Source organism: Salvelinus namaycush, chromosome 9 (assembly GCF_016432855.1).
Source record: "Salvelinus namaycush isolate Seneca chromosome 9, SaNama_1.0, whole genome shotgun sequence".
Classification (NCBI taxonomy): domain Eukaryota; kingdom Metazoa; phylum Chordata; class Actinopteri; order Salmoniformes; family Salmonidae; genus Salvelinus; species Salvelinus namaycush.
Window position 1 is genome coordinate 1,895,837 of NC_052315.1, and position 19,469 is coordinate 1,915,305.

The 19,469-nt window shown below is 47.9% G+C and overlaps 1 protein-coding gene across 1 annotated transcript in view; it reads left to right on the plus strand.

The window, feature by feature from the left end:
• Positions 1–5,711: 5,711 nt before the first annotated feature.
• tp63 (tumor protein p63) overlaps positions 5,712–19,469 on the plus strand; it is a 61,650-nt gene continuing 47,892 nt past the window's right edge. Inside the window, exons 1-4 of the mRNA XM_039000741.1 lie at positions 5,712–5,746; positions 5,861–6,079; positions 10,995–11,378; positions 19,122–19,395. Coding sequence (XP_038856669.1) covers positions 5,712–5,746; positions 5,861–6,079; positions 10,995–11,378; positions 19,122–19,395 — 912 coding nt within the window. The remainder of the gene's footprint in view (positions 5,747–5,860; positions 6,080–10,994; positions 11,379–19,121; positions 19,396–19,469) is intronic.

Genomic DNA, 19,469 nt, shown 5'->3' on the forward strand with positions numbered 1-19,469 from the left:
AGTACTCTGTAGCCTATAGCTAACTCATTTAGCCTATAGCTAACTCATTTAGCCTGTGGCTAACTCTCTGTTGTAAACAAACTGCTGTTTAGGTGTTGGATTTCATGCCTCGTTTACCTACTACAGTTTAGAAGTAACTCGAGTCTTAATCACTGATCACCATCCTGTTGCCAAATAGTCAAGTGGGACACTTTAAAAAAAAATATATATATATATTGTATTTGATCAATTCTAATTTCTAAACGTTACTCCAATAACATATTTTGTCCTGCTGATAATAGTGTATTATAAAACATCCCCTTGAAGGCCGGTCCTCTTTCAGGGATTCAACCACCTTTCACTGTGGCTCTGTGCTGTAATTTGTGAGGGTCAGGTTTAGGGCTCTACTCCCTTTTGTGTTGCTGTGTCACCTGAGGCAACACTTTAACCGTGTCACCTTATCCTTTCATTGACTAGGAGGGCTAATGTTAAAAGTCAATAGTTAGACTCGTGCCCATTCTTCACGTTTTAGGACTGGTTACAGAGATGATGTGTATATTGGCTAACCAGACTCACCTCAGCGCGTGTGTGACTTGTAAAGTTACCTTTTGGCTTTTAAAAGGCCCTCTCTTTCATTTTTGAACAAAACAACAGACCACAACATGGTTTGCTATGAGGGGTGTGGCTGGAGAAATGGAACCACTTTCAAATTCGTATGATGCAAGGACTGACAGTCAGGCGCTATGCAGGACAGGTGCCGTTACAGTTGATGGGAGCAGAGTGATATTTCACTCAGTCAACATGAGTATCACTGCACTATAGACTAATCATGTTTGTTTGGGAACTTTTCACTGATTGCCATTTGTTATTTTGTATTTTATTTTGTGTCGTTTCTTTTTGGTTATTTGAGCTGTTCTTGCCATAATATGGACTTGGTCTTTTAACAAATATGGCTATCTTCTGTATACCACCCCTACCTTGTCACAACACAACTGATTGGCAAATAGTAAAAATAAAGAAAAACCCTGGAATGAGTAGGTGTGTGTAAAAATTCAAATAACTTCACAGATCTTCATTGTAAAGGGTTTAAACACTGTTTCCCATGCGTGTTCAATGAACCGTAAACAATGAATGAACATGCACCTGTGGAACGGTCGTTAAGACACTAACAGCTTACAGACGGTAGGCAATTAAGGTCACAGTTATGAAAACTTAGGACACTAAAGAGGCCTTTCTACTGACTCTGGAAAAATACCAAAAGAAAGATGCCCAGGGTCCCTGCTCATCTGTGTGAACGTGCCTTAGGCATGCTGCAAGGAGGCATGAGGACTGCAGATGTGACCAGGGCGATAAATGTCGCCTAAGACAGCGCTACAGGGAGACAGGACGGACAGCTGATCGTCCTCGCAGTGGCAGACCACGTGTAACAACACCTGCACAGGATTGGTACATCCAAACATCACACCTGCGGGACAGGTACAGGATGGCAACAACAACTGCCCGAGTTACACCAGGAACACACAATCCCTCCATCAGTGCTCAGACTGTCCGCAATAGGCTGAAAGAGGCTGGACTGAGGGCTTGTAGGCCTGTTGTAAGGCAGGTCCTCACCAGACATCACCGGTAACAATGTCTCCTATGGGCACAAACCCACCTTCGCTGGACCAGACAGGACTGGCAAAAAGTGCTCTTCACTGACGAGTTGCAGTTTTGTCTCACCAGGGGTGATGATCGGATTCGCGTTTATCGTCAAAGGAATGAGCGTTACACCGAGGTTTTCAGAACCACAACCATAGAGTTCCCTAACCTCTCTTCAACGTTTTGCCAATGTTGTCTTAACATAATTCAAGTTGGTTCAACTAATTACCAGCTTCAAAAGAGGTCAGGGCTTGAATGAGATGAGGTCACCGTACTGCGGCAGGGAGACGAAGGCCGTAACATCAGAATGGGGGCCATTTTGGTTTAACGTGTCCCTCTGCTCTACAGCCAGTGCTGGCTGACTTGTAAGTCTGTAGCCCAAGGAGCCTGGGCTGGAACGCAAGATTCTTGGGTATTGGCCAGCTGGGCTATATCTACTAGACATTCTATTGGCTTGGCTCGGTTCTAATATTTGTGCCATGGGATATCGTAAAAGTCTACATTTCACTCACCAGCGGACTAGTTTGTCATAGCCTATCACTTCTCAGACTGGGTTATCTTAATTTCCATCCCTGACTGGGTGTATAGTGGTCAGGGAGTCCTGGTAGGTCTGTGGCCCCTGGACATGGGGTCTGGACTGGCTGGGTGTCGCTACTGATTGTAGACAATCAGCGATAGATGACTCAAGGGCACAGAGTAGTAAGGGTTCTGCTCTGTTTAGTGACAGCTTTGAAAGAGTTTAACTTGGGGCCAGAGGACAAGAGTTTCCCCTTGTCCTGCAGGAATAGAATTTACCCCACCTCCACCCCACTTACCCTGCACTGTCATCAACCACCTTTCCTATAATACCTCCAGCCACTCAGGTTGCAGTGCTGTCTGCAATGTAGCCTAGCGCTTGCTAATGTTAACATGTAGCTAACTACAGATCTGATTACATACGAGCGTAATGGTACAATTTTTGTTTTTTTTGCCTCTGTCAAAAGCTATGAAAGGTACTAATCATTTTTTAAATTTTTATATTTTATTTAACTAGGCAAGTCAGTTAAGAACAAATTCTTAATTACAATGACGGCCTACCAAAAGGCCTCCTGCGGGGACGGGCCCTGGGATAAAAAAAAAGTAATTAAATTAAAATATAGGACAAAACACACAACACTACATAGAGAGGGACCTAAGACAACACTACATAGAGACCTAAGACAACACTACATAGAGACCTAAGACAACACTACATAGAGAGGGACCTAAGACAACACTACATAGAGAGGGACCTAAGACAACACTACATAGAGAGGGACCTAAGACAACACTACATAGAGAGGGACCTAAGACAACACTACATAGAGACCTAAGACAACACTACATAGAGAGGGACCTAAGACAACACTACATAGAGAGGGACCTAAGACAACACTACATAGAGACCTAAGACAACACTACATAGAGAGGGACCTAAGACAACACTACATAGAGAGGGACCTAAGACAACACTACATAGAGAGGGACCTAAGACAACACTACATAGAGAGGGACCTAAGACAACACTACATAGAGAGGGACCTAAGACAACACGACATAGAGAGGGACCTAAGACAACACGACATAGAGAGGGACCTAAGACAACAACATAGCATGGTAGCAACACCACACAACAACATGGTAGCAGCATAAAACATGGTACAAACATTATTGGGCACAGGCAACAGCACAAAGTCAAGAAGGGAGAGACAACAATACATCATTCTAGATTAAATATTTTCAGGATCTAGAAATTCTAATATATAGCCAAGCTCAAATAAATTGCAATGTCTCTTTGTCAAAAAACATTTTACTTTTTCATTTCAAATGCAGTTTAATCTATTTTATATTGAATAAATGCCATGCTTTGCCAGACCTCCTCCTTCGGTACCCCCTGGGTCTGGATTCAGACCTCCTCCTTCGGTACCCCCCCTGGGTCTGGATTCAGACCTCCTCCTTCGGTACCCCCTGGGTCTGGATTCAGACCTCCTCCTTCGGTACCCCCCCTGGGTCTGGATTCAGACCTCCTCCTTCGGTACCCCCCCTAGGTCTGGATTCAGACCTCCTCCTTCGGTACCCCCTAGGTCTGGATTCAGACCTCCTCCTTCGGTACCCCCTGGGTCTGGATTCAGACCTCCTCCTTCGGTGCCCCCCCTGGGTCTGGATTCAGACCTCCTCCTTCGGTACCCCCCCTGGGTCTGGATTCAGACCTCCTCCTTCGGTGCCCCCCCTGGGTCTGGATTCAGACCTCCTCCTTCGGTACCCCCCCTGGGTCTGGATTCAGACCTCCTCCTTCGGTGCCCCCCCTGGGTCTGGATTCAGACCTCCTCCTTCGGTGCCCCCCCTGGGTCTGGATTCAGACCTCCTCCTTCGGTACCCCCCCCCGGGTCTGGATTCAGTCCTCCTCCTTCGGTACCCCCCCCCGGGTCTGGATTCAGTCCTCCTTCAGTACCTCCCTGGCTGCTGTATTGATGTCCCCGGCTGCTGTATTGATGCCCCCGGCTGCTGTGTTGATGCCCCCGGCTGCTGTGTTGATGTCCCCGGCTGCTGTGTTGATGCCCCCGGCTGCTGTGTTGATGCCCCCGGCTGCTGTGTTGATGCCCCCGGCTGCTGTGTTGATGCCCCCGGCTGCTGTGTTGATGTCCCCGGCTGCTGTATTGATGTCCCCGGCTGCTGTGTTGATGCCCCCGGCTGCTGTGTTGATGTCCCCGGCTGCTGTGTTGATGCCCCCGGCTGCTGTGTTGATGCCCCCGGCTGCTGTGTTGATGCCCCCGGCTGCTGTGTTGATGCCCCCGGCTGCTGTATTGATGCCCCCGGCTGCTGGGTTTTGTTTGGGTTGATTCTTATGCTAACTAACACTGTACTTTTCCCAGCCACACTAAAGCATCCAGAGACCCTGACTTTGTAGCCGTCTAGTGCGAGAGTACTTTGATTAACTCTGAAATTATAATCTCTGGAATATTCTCATAGTAATTGCCCTGTGTAAATAGTCTTGGTTTTGCCCTGTGAAAATAGTAATTTTTGCCCTGTGGAAATAGTCCTTTTTGCCCTGTGGAAATAGTCTGTTTTTAATTTTTCCTTTAAACGATTACAACTGCTCAAATATCTTTACTTTAAATGTAGTGGTATCTCTTCATGGTGGTAATGTAATAAGACAGACAGTAATGTAGTGGTATCTCTTCATGGGGGTCATGTAATAAGACAGACAGTAATGTAGTGGATAATGTTATAATATAGCATTTCTGTGTATTTAGCCTATTCAATGTGCTGTTAATTTCTTGGTTTTATATTGGTTGTTGTTTAGCCTCTACAGGCTACACTTCCAGCCAATACATCAGACGTGTTGTTTAGCCTCTACAGGCTACACTTCCAGCCAATACATCAGACGTGTTGTTTAGCCTCTACAGGCTACACTTCCAGCCAATACATCAGACGTGTTGTTTAGCCACTACAGGCTACACTTCCAGCCAATACATCAGACGTGTTGTTTAGCCACTACAGGCTACACTTCCAGCCAATACATCAGACGTGTTGTTTAGCCTCTACAGGCTACACTTCCAGCCAATACATCAGACGTGTTGTTTAGCCACTACAGGCTACACTTCCAGCCAATACATCAGACGTGTTGTTTAGCCTCTACAGGCTACACTTCCAGCCAATACATCAGACGTGTTGTTTAGCCTCTACAGGCTACACTTCCAGCCAATAAATCAGACGTGTTGTTTAGCCACTACAGGCTACACTTCCAGCCAATACATCAGACGTGTTGTTTAGCCTCTACAGGCTACACTTCCAGGTGACCGACAGCAGGTCAGTTCAGCATTCAGAGCCTTTAAGGACATTAGAACGTAATACTCCATGTGGATATTCAAAGCTATATGTGTTGACACATTGTCCTGTAGAACAGAGCAGTGAGTTGTCAGAAAGCAGGTGTTATTAACTCTACTGGTTGTATTGATGTTGATGATTTATAAGAAGGGAATTTACTGAGTGAACTGTATACGTTTGACACTGTGTATCGCTGCAGAGCGCCTTTAGGGAGAGACACAAGGAGAACCAGAGAGCTTCTCCGGGAGATGGGTGTGGACTTACCACCCCAGGTATTGGACAGGTACCTCCTCAGACCCCTCCTCCTCCCTACCCCCCCCCACCCCCTGGTATATATCTCCCTCCCATAGATTCCTATAGAGACTCTCTGCTTGTCCTGTCCTGTTGTCATCCATAGTCCTCGTAGCCACTCGTTCATTCAGACTGAGACAGGGACCAGAAGGTGTAGATTCATCCTGGAGTCAGTGGAGCACACAGCAGCAGCACTGCTTAACCTCAGCGCCAACATGTTGTATCTGGAGACGGGGACGCCCACGTCGTACAGCGAGGTAAGGCCCAGGGAGGAGGCTCCTACTGGGGCATCAGGGACCTCTAACGTCCCCTTGGCTCCATGGAGGTTTGATGGTAGTGGGACAGATGGAATATTTGATGTCAGGCCTCAAACTGAAATACCTAATAGGATTGTTACTGATGCTTTTATATTTTATATTTCACCCTGAAATTCACCCTGATTCACCATGAAATCAGTTTGATATGTTTTGGGCTCTGAGTTTATTGGCGGATTAGGGCTTAGTGGCGGTATAGAGCTTTCATTTAACAAAGAAATATGTTTTAGTAGTTAAAAACAATAAGTGGTCATTTTAAATCTGTCTGTGGCACTCGCAAACAAACAGAGAAAGATGTTTTGGCGGCAGATTCCTCTTTGTTTGCGTTTCGATTTAGTGGCGTTGTGTGTGTGTGTGTGTGTGTGTGTGTGTGTGTGTGTGCAGGGGAATGTAAACACCTGGAGTGTTTGTTGAATAGAGGAAAAGGTGCTATATGAAATGGCTGCTCTGCTCCGCTACCCTGTCCTGTTGAGATCTAGTTCCATTAGTTCTAATTATAATAGTTCTAGTTCCATTAGTTCTAATTATAATAGTTCTAGTTCCATTAGTTCTAATTATAATAGTTCTAGTTCCATTAGTTCTAATTATAATAGTTCTAGTTCCATTAGTTCTAATTATAATAGTTCTAGTTCCATTAGTTCTAATTATAATAGTTCTAGTTCCAATAGTTCTAATTATAATAGTTCTAGTTCCATTAGTTCTAATTATAATAGTTCTAGGTCCAATGGTTCTAGGTCCATTAGGTCCATTAGTTCTAATTATAATAGTTCTAGTTCCATTAGTTCTAATTATAATAGTTCTAGTTCCATTAGTTCTAATTATAGTTCTAGGTCCAATAGTTATATTTCCATTAGTTCTAATTCCAATAGTTGTAATTATGATAGTTCTAGTTATAATAGTTCTAGTTTCAATAGTTCTAGTTATAATAGTTCTAGTTATAATAGTTCTAGTTATAATAGTTCTAGTTATAATAGTTCTAGTTATAATAGTTCTAGTTATAATAGTTCTAGTTATAATAGTTCTAGTTATAATAGTTCTAGTTATAATAGTTATTGTTTCAATAGTTCTAGTTATAATAGTTCTAATTATAATAGTTCTAGTTATAATAGTTCTAGTTATAATAGTTCTAGTTATAATAATTCTAGTTCCAATAGTTCCAAGTATAATAGTTCTAATTATAATAGTTCTTGTTCCAATAGTTCTAATTATAATAGTTCTAGTTACATCAGTGTTTTCACCTTCATCTGACGAGACTGTGAATGTTCAGTAATTATGCCATGGATAGTATTGCTTTTCTGCGATTGTAGACTGATGTTGATTACCTGCTGAATTATAAAAACACAGAACTGAATCAGATATCATGTCTGATTTTATCTTCCCAAATGATCCTGTAACTTTGTGTGAATTGGTATTGTGTACAGGCCTAGTTCTGGCTTTGATAAAGATTATTCCTGTGATTCCATTTCCAGACGGAAGATACAATGGTGGTTGATGGGTGGATCTAGAGACATGAGCTGTGATTTGATGAGCCTTGCGGAGCAAGTGCTATTTTCACGTTGTTTAGGAACAGGAGAATGTACATTTTATATGGAAACAATATAGCCTGAAATAATGTGCCATAGTTCAGGTGGTTGAATGAAATCAGGTAAAGAATGTCAAATGTTTGTGACATTATGAAGCTAGATTGATACATTCTAAACGTATTTGGGGCTATCCAAAATGGAGCCACTATAATTGACTGGAAACAGAAATGTGGGGTTTTAAAGCTGTTTTTTTTGGCGGTTTGAATTACAGGTGTGACATAGGGAGTGAAATAAGGGTCTCTTCTAAAATGACCATCTGGAAATGCGTCAAAGATGATTGTTTTCGAGACAGAAGTGACACAGTAGAAAGTTGTGTGACTGTTGACAACAACAGATAATGGTGGCGACAACTAGTCACTGTCTTTCTATTCAGTAAGGCTTTTTGTTTTTTTATGATCCTGTTCTATTTCTAGATCATTTGTGTCAAATATCACTTTATTTTGAACAAGTAACGTTATTTCTGTAGTGGCAGGGATTTATATTTCTGGAATTCATAGTTTCTCATATTTTTATGCAAATTGTCATCTTGATATTTTTGTAATATGCTTTTTTTTGGGGGGGGGGACAGCTTAACACTTCGGAAACTGTGTTAATGTCACTAAACATAGAAAGAATCCTATTTTATTTGTTCCATTAGGTTATCTGTTAAGACTACAGTCTCCTGGTGTCAACCTGCTACTCCTCCACCCCTTCTAGGATGGCCGTTAAGAGCTAAACATCTCTGTCTGGCTGTTTTCCTAAAACCCACCGTTCTTAGCGCTCAGGTGGGGAGTCTGTCTACCTATTAACTTGACGGCTCAACTCTGCTGGTATAGGACTGGTGTCAACACACACACAGTTATTCCTGAGTGGATGGCCGTAGATAAAGGATTTACCTGAGACCTCTGAACCCCTTTCCTGTGGGTTTTAACCTGGGGACAGGTAACCCAACGGTCCTCAGGTTTGGTTTGTAATGCTCTCACAGTCACAGATTTATTCTGAAAAGATATTTGGATTGGGGGAAAACATCGATTTTTTTTTTTTTTTTTGTAAAGAGATTGAAATATAGGTTTTTTATTTAATTTAATGGTTTAAGAATGAACCATCATGCATATTCTGTTTTTAAACAGGTGATAAGTGGGGGACTTTTCCTGTGAAGTCGTAAATAAAAAAACTAGTTTGACTCAAACTTGCCATCTCTGTAAGGATCACTGATGGTTTCTCAGATTTATAGGGGGCAGATTGCAGGTGTGGCAGGTCAACTCTTTTAAGTCTCTCTGTCCACCTATATCCCTTCTGGCTGTGTCCCAAAGGCCCCCTGTTACCTCCATAGTGCACTAAATCTGCCATTTAGGATGCAGTCTCTGGGTAAAGTATCAGGTTCCTCCCTCTTATCTTTCCAGGGAGCCTCCAGGCTCATCAGAATGGGGCGGGCCAGGCGCTGCTGTTTTAGTCCCCCGCTCGTAATTGCTCTAATGGTGTGTTGTTGTAGATACAATCACCTGCTCTGCCCACCCCAGCAGGTATACAGTTCTGCTTGAATGTTTGTGAACCCTACAGGTCTGGTCATTATTTTTGCTATAAAATATAAAAATAAAAATCCTTAACTAAACCCCAATTTGTAATAAAGACATTCCAAGTAAATGACAGAAAAATAAATATATATTTGTATTGTTTATTGAACAAAAGTGGTTTATTTAACAGAAACTCAGATTTGATGTGTGCAAAAATATGTGAACTCCTTTAGTCAATAGCTTGTGGCACCTCCATTAGCAGCGATAACTTTGAGTAAACATCTCCTATAGCCAGTAATCAGTCTCTGACATCTGTTTCTGACCACTCCTCCTTACAGAACTTAGCCAATTGAGTGAGGTTTGAGGGGTGTCTGGCATGAACTTCCCGCTTCAAGTCCTGCCACAGCGTCTCGATTGGATTTAGGTCAGGACTTTGACCAATCCAAAACACAAATCTTCTTCTTCGTGAGCCATTCTTTGATAGATTTGATTGAATGCTTTGGGCCGTTGTCTTGTTGAACGACCCATTTTCGGCCCAGCTTTAGCTCCTTGACTGACGGCATGACGTTCTATTCCAGAATCTCCTGGTATACCTCAGAATTTATGGTTCCCTTAATGATGTGGAGTCGTCCAGGTCCAGAGGGGAGAAGCAGCCCCAGATCTTGACATTCCCACCACCATGCTGGATTGTTGGAATAAGGTTATTTTGGTGTTAGGCAGTGTTGGGTTTTCGTCAAACATAGCGGTGTTGATTGACCAAAAAGGTAAATTTTTAGCCTCATCGGTCCATAGAATGGACTTCCAGAAACCTTTTTAGGTTTGTTCAGATGGTCTCCGACAAAGTTAAGACGGGTAGTTGGATTCTTTTTTTTTGACAGCAGAGACTTCTTCCTAGCAACTCTCCCATGAATGGTATTTTGGATTCAGTGTTCTTCTTATTGTTGAAGCATGCAGAGTTACCCAAGATGCAGCAAGGGAGTTCTGCAAATCTCGAGCTGTTTGGGTTGGCTTTTACCTGGATGTGTTATTGTTCTTGTGGCTCTTGGGGATATTTTGGAAGAGCGTCCACTTCTAGGCCGAGTTGCTGTCCATGTTAAAGTCTCTCCATTTGTAAATGCTTTATCCTCACATTGGACTGATGGAGCTCAAACCTTTTTGAAATGATTTTCTAGCCTTCCTCAAACTGATGTGCTCTCACTACTCTCGTCCTGATGTCCTCTGAGATCTCCTTTCCTCTCGGTTATGGTGTGCTTTCCGTTCACCTGGATGGGTAAACACCAAACCGATCCAGGTTTCTTATCTCTCTTATCAAATCCTACCCAAACTCTTTCCTAACCATCTCACCTTTTGATTGGTTCATTTGGTACCCAGTTATTGACCCACCTGATTCTACTTACTTACTTGATTTAACCAATGCAACTTGGGGTTCACTTATTTCTGCACTAATTTCCTTTTTAATGTTGTTTTTCCGCTACACGCATGATTTCATCTACACCAACGTATGGTATTGGTACATATAAGCCTTTTACGTCAGATCCAAAAGACTGGTTCTGATTTAAATGAAGTTTTCATGGTAAAAAATCTGTAATTGCACAAGGGGTTCACATACTTTCAAGCAGCACTGTATAGGAGGTGTAGATAAGCCCCCCCCCCCCCCCCCCCCCCCACAACATCCCATCCAACCCAGGCCTCCAGTCCTCCACCCTGCTTGAGCTGTTAATGCCCCCACCCTAGACACCACTCACCCACATCCTTCAGACTGACCCAGGGACCACCTCCACCCATCAGACTGACCCAGGGACCACCTCCGATCCATCAGACTGACCCAGGGACCACCTCCGATCCATCAGACTGACCCAGGGACCACCTCCACCCATCAGACTGACCCAGGGACCACCTCCACCCATCAGACTGACCCAGGGACCACCTCCACCCATCAGACTGACCCAGGGACCACCTCCACCCATCAGACTGACCCAGGGACCACCTCCACCCATCAGACTGACCCAGGGACCACCTCCACCCATCAGACTGACCCAGGGACCACCTCCACCCATCAGACTGACCCAGGGACCACCTCCACCCATCAGACTGACCCAGGGACCACCTCCACCCATCAGACTGACCCAGGGACCACCTCCACCCATCAGACTGACCCAGGGACCACCTCCACCCATCAGACTGACCCAGGGACCACCTCCACCCATCAGACTGACCCAGGGACCACAGTGCAGGTCAGAGAAGAGGCTGGAATGTATTCTCCCCTCAGGCCAGGTCTAAGGGCCAGGTCTAAGGTCCAGGTCCTCCTCTATTCCTCCCTTGGGCAACGGTCTCCTCTGGTTCCTGTCCTCTATTGGCAGTTTTAAAGTTCTGAGGTGATCAATTGCCTCATGCTGCTTTGTATAGTAATAGCTATTAGCTATTGCAAGGAGTAGGGGTCAGATTATTTTTTAAATTTATTTCACCTTTATTTACTATTTACTTACCTTTATTACTGACCTCCCCTGTCTCTGTACTGTGTCCTGTTGAAGATTTAGTAACAATAGAATAAGCAGCATCACTTTCACCAGAGAGGAAACGTTACCAGTAAAAGTCAGCCTGATTTTTGGTTATCATGTCAAATAATGAATTGGACTACAGTATCTCAGATGAATCTGATTTTCGTTCCAACCCTTACCCTAAATAGCCCATATAAATGCATATGGTTCCAAAACCATGACAACTGATTCATGGAGAGAGTGGTACTAAATATAAGACTATTTTTAAACTGTCAAATCAAAAGAATTTCAAATGCTCATACAGATGTAAGATCTTAATTTGACCCAGATTCTCACATGAGGAAAATAATCCTGCAGCAACAGGACATGTGAATTATTGTGAGGATTATAATTCATGGACATTTTTTTTTATAGGGGTTGATACATTTTTAGTCAGGGTAAATCAAATCTGACATTTTTTTTTTTTTAAAGTGAGCATTTCCTGCATCGACAGGGTGGCCAAGCGAAGATCCTACATAGGGTGTCTAGTATGTGCCAAACCAAATAGTCATGATGATACAACATTCACTATGAATACCAGCAGTAATGATGCTGACCGATTGAGTGAGAGCTACTGCTGTTTTGCATTTGAGGAATCCCTGATATGTGTGTCTCTGCATAATCACATCATTTGGAATCCTCCCGTGGAATCGACAGGCTATCACTCTGAAGGTCAATAGTCTAGGGTAGCAAGCACTCTGGCCTAGTCCACTACTTTTAACCAGAGCACTATGGGCTCTCAGACAGCCCTATTGGGCCTGGTCAAAACGAGTGCACTACATAGGGAATAGGGTACCATTTGGACTTTTATCTAGTTTTCCCACCGGGTTTAGAGTCTGAAATGCCGACTCCAGAATCTGCCTGCCTGCCTTTTAGACAAAGAAATACTCCGAGACCTGGAACAGAACAGACTGCCTTCCATTGGAGGAGCAACCTTTCACCAGCTTTATTAAAAGCTGTTGATGACATCAAGGCCTTTTTTGATTTAGTGTGGGTGTGTTCCCAAATGGCACTTTATTTCCTATGTAGGGTGCCATATAGTGCACTGGATGGTCAAAAGGAGTTGACTATAAGGGGAATAGGGTACATTGTGTTTCTGCCTGACCTCCGCCCCAGGGGATGGGCCTCAGAGGGCTAGGAGGAGCAAGGCTGTAAACAGGGGCCCAGGGGCTGGGCCTCAGAGGGCTAGGAGGAGCAAGGCTGTAAACAGGGGCCCAGGGGCTGGGCCTCAGAGGGCTAGGAGGGGCAAGGCTGTAAACAGGGGCCCAGGGGCTGGGCCTCAGAGGGCTAGAGGCTGTAAACAGGGGCCCAGGGGCTGGGCCTCAGAGGGCTAGGAGGAGCAAGGCTGTAAACAGGGGCCCAGGGGCTGGGCCTCAGAGGGCTAGAGGCTGTAAACAGGGGCCCAGGGGCTGGGCCTCAGAGGGCTAGAGGCTGTAAACAGGGGCCCAGGGGCTGGGCCTCAGAGGGCTAGGAGGAGCAAGGCTGTAAACAGGGGCCCAGGGGATGGGCCTCAGAGGGCTAGAGGCTGTAAACAGGGGCCCAGGGGCTGGGCCTCAGAGGGCTAGAGGCTGTAAACAGAAGGTTGTTTTAAGAGCCTGGTATGAAGGAGACATCAAATTCAGCAGCCATCTCAGTATAAAGCGGCTTCATTATTCTCTAATTGCCCCTTTGTGAGGTATTGTGAAGGCGTGTGTATCGCTGTGAAGGCGTGTGTATCGCTGTGAAGGCGTGTGTAATCGCTGTGAAGGCGTGTGTAATCGCTGTGAAGGCGTGTGTAATCGCTGTGAAGGCGTGTGTATCGCTGTGAAGGCGTGTGTATCGCTGTGAAGGCGTGTGTATCGCTGTGAAGGCGTGTGTATCGCTGTGAAGGAGTGAGAGAACCACCTACTGTATGTTGGCTGGAGGTTATGCTTTCTCCAGTACGGAGATATCTTCCCGTGTGTGTGTGTGTTCCCTTCACAATACACTTGTCTCCTGACACCTGCCCGGTCTAACCCGGGACATTGTTCCTCTAGACAGGCTCTTCAGAGACCCAGTGTCAGTGTTTCCAGGGGGTTGAGCAGACTGGTGACACACAGACCCAAATCCTAAAGCATCTCCCCTGAGGCTGTTTTTGTCTTAGGTTGAAGCTGGCTGGGTTGACTTCCCTCAGGTGCTGTTTCTGTGTGTGTGTGTGTGTGTGTGTGTGTGTGTGTGTGAGTGTTTGTCACCTGGCACACAGCAAGCAGCACCTGGTGATGTGAGTGGGAGGGTGTGAGCTGGACAGCTGTGTGGGACGGGGACCATGCAGCCTGAAATAAACGAGGGGCCTTTGACTGCCTGTCTGTCCTGCAGAGATTAATGGGTGTCTAAAGAGACACCTCGGACTGGAATGTGCAGTTTATAAATGGAGTGGAATGGAGGAGCAGAGTGGATAGAGCTGGAAGGAGGGAGGGAGGGAGGGAAGGAGGGAGGGAGAGGGAGACGTGGCGCAGAGTGGATAGAGCTGGAAGGAGGGAGGGAGGGAGACGTGGCGCAGAGTGGATAGAGCTGGAAGGAGGGAGGGAGGGAGGGAGACGTGGAGCAGAGTGGATAGAGCTGGAAGGAGGGAGGGAGGGAGGGAGGGAGACGTGGCGCAGAGTGGATAGAGCTGGAAGGAGGGAGGGAGGGAGACGTGGAGCAGAGTGGATAGAGCTGGAAGGAGGGAGGGAGGGAGACGTGGCGCAGAGTGGATAGAGCTGGAAGGAGGGAGGGAGGGAGAGGGAGACGTGGCGCAGAGTGGATAGAGCTGGAAGAAGGGAGGGAGGGAGGGAGGGAGAGGGAGACGTGGAGGAGAGTGGATAGAGCTGGAAGGAGGGAGGGAGGGAGGGAGAGGGAGACGTGGAGCAGAGTGGATAGAGCTGGAAGGAGGGAGGGAGGGAGACGTGGCGCAGAGTGGATAGAGCTGGAAGGAGGGAGGGAGGGAGGGGAGGGAGACGTGGCGCAGAGTGGATAGAGCTGGAAGGAGGGAGACGTGGCGCAGAGTGGATAGAGCTGGAAGGAGGGAGGGAGGGAGACGTGGAGCAGAGTGGATAGAGCTGGAAGGAGGGAGGGATGGAGGGAGGGAGACGTGGCGCAGAGTGGATAGAGCTGGAAGGAGGGAGGGAGGGAGACGTGGAGCAGAGTGGATAGAGCTGGAAGGAGGGAGGGAGGGAGGGAGACGTGGCGCAGAGTGGATAGAGCTGGAAGGAGGGAGGGAGGGAGGGAGACGTGGCGCAGAGTGGATAGAGCTGGAAGGAGGGAGGGAGGGAGGGAGAGGGAGACGTGGCGCAGAGTGGATAGAGCTGGAAGGAGGGAGGGAGAGGGAGACGTGGAGCAGAGTGGATAGAGCTGGGAGGAGGGAGGGAGGGAGAGGGAGAGGGAGACGCAGCGCAGGGAGGGAGAGGGAGACGTGGAGCAGGGAGGGAGAGGGAGACGCAGAGCAGGGAGGGAGGGAGGGAGACGTGGAGCAGAGCAGGGAGGGAGATAGAGACGTGGAGCAGGGAGGGAGAGGGAGACGCAGAGCAGGGAGGGAGGGAGGGAAGGAGGGAGGGAGAGGGAGACGTGGAGCAGAGTGGATAGAGCTGGAAGGAGGGAGGGAGGGAGACGTGGCGCAGAGTGGATAGAGCTGGAAGGAGGGAGGGAGGGGAGGGAGACGTGGCGCAGAGTGGATAGAGCTGGAAGGAGGGAGGGAGAGGGAGACGTGGAGCAGAGTGGATAGAGCTGGGAGGAGGGAGGGAGGGAGAGGGAGAGGGAGACGCAGCGCAGGGAGGGAGAGGGAGACGTGGAGCAGGGAGGGAGAGGGAGACGCAGAGCAGGGAGGGAGGGAGGGAGACGTGGAGCAGAGCAGGGAGGGAGATAGAGACGTGGAGCAGGGAGGGAGAGGGAGACGCAGAGCAGGGAGGGAGGGAGGGAAGGAGGGAGGGAGAGGGAGACGTGGAGCAGAGTGGATAGAGCTGGAAGGAGGGAGGGAGGGAGACGTGGCGCAGAGTGGATAGAGCTGGAAGGAGGGAGGGAGGGGAGGGAGACGTGGCGCAGAGTGGATAGAGCTGGAAGGAGGGAGGGAGGGAGACGTGGCGCAGAGTGGATAGAGCTGGAAGGAGGGAGGGAGGGAGACGTGGAGCAGAGTGGATAGAGCTGGAAGGAGGGAGGGAGGGAGACGTGGCGCAGAGTGGATAGAGCTGGAAGGAGGGAGGGAGGGAGACGTGGAGCAGAGTGGATAGAGCTGGAAGGAGGGAGGGAGGGAGGGAGACGTGGCGCAGAGTGGATAGAGCTGGAAGGAGGGAGAGGGAGACGTGGCGCAGAGTGGATAGAGCTGGAAGGAGGGAGGGAGGGAAGGAGGGAGGGAGAGGGAGACGTGGAGCAGAGTGGATAGAGCTGGGAGGAGGGAGGGAGGGAGGGAGACGCAGCGCAGGGAGGGAGAGGGAGACGCAGAGCAGGGAGGGAGGGAGGGAGGGAGACGCAGAGCAGGGAGGGAGACGGAGACGCAGAGCAGGGAGGGAGGGAGGGAGACGTGGAGCAGAGCAGGGAGGGAGATAGAGACGTGGAGCAGGGAGGGAGAGGGAGACGCAGAGCAGGGAGGGAGGGAGGGAGACGTGGAGCAGAGCAGGGAGGGAGACGTGGAGCAGAGCAGGGAGGGAGGGAGACGGAGACGCAGAGCAGGGAGGGAGACGTGGAGCAGAGCAGGGAGGGAGGGAGACGGAGACGTGGAGCAGAGCAGGGAGGGAGGGAGACGGAGACGCAGGGAGGGAGGGAGACGTGGAGCAGAGCAGGGAGGGAGGGAGACGTGGAGCAGAGCAGGGAGGGAGGGAGACGTGGAGCAGAGCAGGGAGGGAGGGAGACGTGGAGCAGAGCAGGGAGGGAGGGAGACGTGGAGCAGAGCAGGGAGGGAGGGAGACGTGGAGCAGAGCAGGGAGGGAGGGAGACGTGGAGCAGAGCAGGGAGGGAGGGAGACGTGGAGCAGAGCAGGGAGGGAGGGAGACGTGGAGCAGAGCAGGGAGGGAGGGAGACGTGGAGCAGAGCAGGGAGGGAGACGTGGAGCAGAGCAGGGAGGGAGACGGAGACGCAGAGCAGGGAGGGAGGGAGGGAGACGCAGAGCAGGGAGGGAGGGAGACGCGGAGCAGGGAGGGAGGGAGACGCGGAGCAGGGAGGGAGGGAGACGTGGAGCAGAGCAGGGAGGGAGACGTGGAGCAGAGCAGGGAGGGAGGGAGACGTGGAGCAGAGCAGGGAGGGAGGGAGACGTGGAGCAGAGCAGGGAGGGAGGGAGACGTGGAGCAGAGCAGGGAGGGAGGGAGACGTGGAGCAGAGCAGGGAGGGAGGGAGACGTGGAGCAGAGCAGGGAGGGAGGGAGACGTGGAGCAGAGCAGGGAGGGAGGGAGGGAGACGTGGAGCAGAGCAGGGAGGGAGGGAGACGTGGAGCAGAGCAGGGAGGGAGACGGAGACGCAGAGCAGGGAGGGAGGGAGGGAGACGGAGACGCAGAGCAGGGAGGGAGACGGAGACGCAGAGCAGGGAGGGAGGGAGAGACGCAGAGCAGGGAGGGAGAGGGAGACGCAGAGCAGGGAGGGAGACGGAGACGCAGAGCAGGGAGGGAGACGTGGAGCAGAGCAGGGAGGGAGACGTGGAGCAGAGCAGGGAGGGAGATAGAGACGTGGAGCAGGGAGGGAGATAGAGACGTGGAGCAGAGCAGGGAGGAAAGGAAGGAGCTGGCTGAGGTCCAGGGAACAAGCATTCTCCCTCCTCTCAACAGGTGGCCATTTTGATTGTCAAGCTACTCCTGCTGTGTGAACCCTGTCCTCTCAGTCTCTAGATGTTGGCTCTCTTATACAGTAGTAGCTACAGTTAACTGCTTACTTGTACTGGCAGATAGTGTCTGTGTATGGAAAGTCTATAAATCTAAATTTAACAACCATAATAATAGACTTCAAATAGCGGTAAGTAAACAGATCTGAGTCTGATCAACAAGCGGACTGTAGAATAGGTTGGGAAATCTCAGCTGGCTGGGAAGCTGTTTCTCCAGTACTGTGACAGTGATATCATTGTTCAACTAAATTACTGGGAAGGAGCCATTGATCTGAAGAGGCTGATCAAATCAGATGTTGTCACACGTGCCGAATACAACAGGTGTAGGTGAACCTTACCGTGAAATGCTTACTTAACCAACAATGCAGTTCAAGAAATAATTTTAAGAAAATATTTCCTAAATAAACTAAAGTAAGAAAATATAATAAAATGTAACACTTATAAAATAACAATAACGAGGCTTTTATACCGGGGGTACCAAGTCAATGTGCGGGGGTACAGGTTAGTCGGTTGTCATGGAGGGGGTGCTCTACCAGAATGAAAACGGAGCACAAGGACTGATGCTTATTAATTCATCAGGAACTCTGTTACTGTTAACTGGACATGTGGATGGAGACACCAAGGCAGTTGTTTCTAAGCTACAGTATATGAGTATTCATTATTTATTACCTTATTATTTCTGTGTTTTTTTTTTTAGAGTACAGGAAAGGTAAAATCCCTGATGAAGGCTATGGACCGAAACACGTTGGTTTTTACCCTTTTTTTTTAACAGAAGCATTTTTAAATAACTTCCACTGTCCTCCAGGAGTTGCTGAATTTCATCATGGCTTTTGTGTTTCTACAGCAGGGTTTCTTAAACTATGGGTCGGGGTCACAGGAGGACGGTACATTTCTCATTTTGTTCTCGAGCTGAAACAGTTTCTGGAGTATAACAGTATGTCTCAGCTGCCATACGAGTCCATAAATACTGCTCATATTACTGATAAGAAACAATAAGAACATTCAGTAAACACGCTGGGTTTTTTTTGATCTGAAGATTATAATAGTGACGTCTTCCAGACACTCTGTTGACCTGCAGAAAGAAAACCGGTATTGCTCCCTCAGTGGAGGACTGAGCTCCCTTACAACAACAAAAAACACATGGTTTTCAAACACGTGTGGAAAAAAAATCACATGACAAATTTCAGGTTCAAAAATCAATATAATCTCAGACACTTGGTTTTCAGACATTTTATTTCTCACATGCTTCGTAAAAAAAATATTTAATATTTAACCAACTGACAATGACGAATCTGTCTTCAAACATTCATTTAAAAAAAAAAATAATAATAAACTGCAATCTGTGGAAATTGAGTTTCAGACTGATCTGTGAGCTCTAGACTGAAACACTGTAATGTTCTCCTGTTTACGAGTCATTTCTAGGAGACATTCCTGTGTTGGTGTCCCTCCCCCCCTTCTCACCTCTCTCTAATCACAGTGCAACAACCTGGCCCTTGAGCAAGGCTCTGTGACCCTTAACCCCTAAAAACTGCTCCATGACCACCCTCTGTTCCAACCTCTGTGTGTCTTTTGGTGGGGTTTGGGATAAAGTGGAAGTGGGAATTTTTTCCATTGGACCTTGGCGTACAATTGGTCATTTAAAGTTCTCTGTCTGTCCAGTCACAGTATACCAACCTGGGGTTGCTGAACAGCATGGATCAGAACATCCAAAATGGCGGCTCTACCTCCACCAGTCCCTACAACAACGACCATGTCCAGAACAGCGTGTCAGCTCCTTCACCCTACGCCCAGCCCAGCTCCACCTTCGACGCCATGTCCCCCTCCCCGGCTATCCCCTCCAACACAGACTACGCTGGGACACACACCTTCGACGTCTCCTTCCAGCAGTCCTCCACAGCTAAGTCTGCCACCTGGACGGTAAGAGTTCATGTCAAATCTATAGATACTTTTGAAGTTGATTACTTAATTTTAAAGGGCATTTTTTACAATGG